The sequence below is a fragment of the Nymphaea colorata genome, chromosome 5 (assembly GCF_008831285.2).
Source record: "Nymphaea colorata isolate Beijing-Zhang1983 chromosome 5, ASM883128v2, whole genome shotgun sequence".
NCBI classification, from domain to species: Eukaryota; Viridiplantae; Streptophyta; class Magnoliopsida; order Nymphaeales; family Nymphaeaceae; genus Nymphaea; species Nymphaea colorata.
The window spans coordinates 25,126,026-25,127,309 of NC_045142.1; the positions used below are offsets into that span (position 1 = coordinate 25,126,026).

General features: G+C 47.9%; 1 protein-coding gene across 1 annotated transcript; it reads right to left on the reverse strand.

Annotated features, from left to right (window-relative positions):
* Positions 1 to 306: 306 nt before the first annotated feature.
* On the reverse strand, positions 307 to 1,075 carry LOC116254679 (uncharacterized). The gene has a single exon (XM_031630217.2). It carries the CDS (start codon positions 1,028 to 1,030, stop codon positions 674 to 676), a length of 357 nt encoding a protein of 118 aa, XP_031486077.1. The 5' UTR covers positions 1,031 to 1,075; the 3' UTR covers positions 307 to 673.
* Positions 1,076 to 1,284: the final 209 nt, after the last annotated feature.

A 1,284-nucleotide genomic window follows, 5' to 3' on the forward strand; every position in this document is an offset into this window, starting at 1 on the left:
CATTTTTTCAAATCACACATCTGAAAGGCGCACTTATTAGACGTTTGTCAATAAACAATTGGCGATTATAATATTTTTTAATAATCCAGTTAGCGTTATCTATACATTATTAATTCCAAACTTAAAAATAAAATATCGGAAATTGGGCTCTAATTATTTTACTTTTTTAAAAATCATAAGGGCATGCTTGATTGCCTAAAGTGCACAAAATGTAACTGAAGATCAAGAACTTAGGATATTCGAGCAACCCAACAAGCCTTGACCCCTAATAAAACAGAAAATTGAAAATATCTTCGAGAGGAGAAGTCGACCACATTTTTTCTTTTATTTCTGTTATTTTAAATACATCACAAGTCAATAATAGTTTCTTTACTATGCACAAATAAAATAAAAGAAAATTCCCGAACTTCACAGAGCTTACAGGTTAGCGGACAAGCAAAAGGGCTCTGAAACATGAAAGGTTGTAAACGACGACTAGGGGCATTCTCGTCCAGTTCGAGTTGAAGGCGTCTTCCGTCCTTGACGAGAAACAATAGGCTACTTCTGTAATCTAATCTTTTCTATCACAGATGATGCAGGGGCAATTTTGCAATATACGTATTACCTTCACCGGGACGAGAAGGAAGTGGACCGGATAAGACGACGAGCTGGCCGGCGACCGCTTCGACGGAGACTACTCGTCGTCGCCGCCGCCGCTAAGGAGGGAGCGGAAGTAGACGACAAGGAGGAGGACGAGAAGAAGGATGGCGACGCCGACGGGGGATCCGCCGATCCGGTGGATGGAGTTGGGCTCGCTGACGGCAGCGATCGCGTCGGAGATGACGGCGCAGCGCTCGGAGGAGAGGAAGCGGATGAGGAAGAGGAGGAGGAGCGGTATGAGGAGGAGGGCCGAGGGGCTCAGCATCTCCTGGATCGACTCGAGCACCACGCTCGGGTCCCCCAGAACCATCGGCAGCGCCACCGCCACTCCTACCACCGCCACCAGGATGGCTCCGTACGGCGGCGCCTCCCATTCACCGCCTTCCGCCATTTTCTCCTTCTCTCCGTAATTCTGCAGCTTCCTGGCGTGATCTCTTCGTTCATGGTCGCCGAGGAGTGCACTTAAGAAGAAGTCAAGTTCGAAAAATGCCCTCGGTTGGACGCTCCATAACGAAACCGCCACTTTGGGAATTGACTGACGGTGGCTCTCTTTTATGCCCTTTTCTTTTCCAATAATGACAGACACGTCCCTCCGACTGGCTCCGCACCTCGACGGATCAAGTAGGACAACGAGTCTTACATGAT

Bases quoted from the DNA above. Each gene is read 5' to 3' on its own strand.
- LOC116254679 (XM_031630217.2), bottom strand. From the start codon at position 1,030: ATGGCGGAAGGCGGTGAATGGGAGGCGCCGCCGTACGGAGCCATCCTG.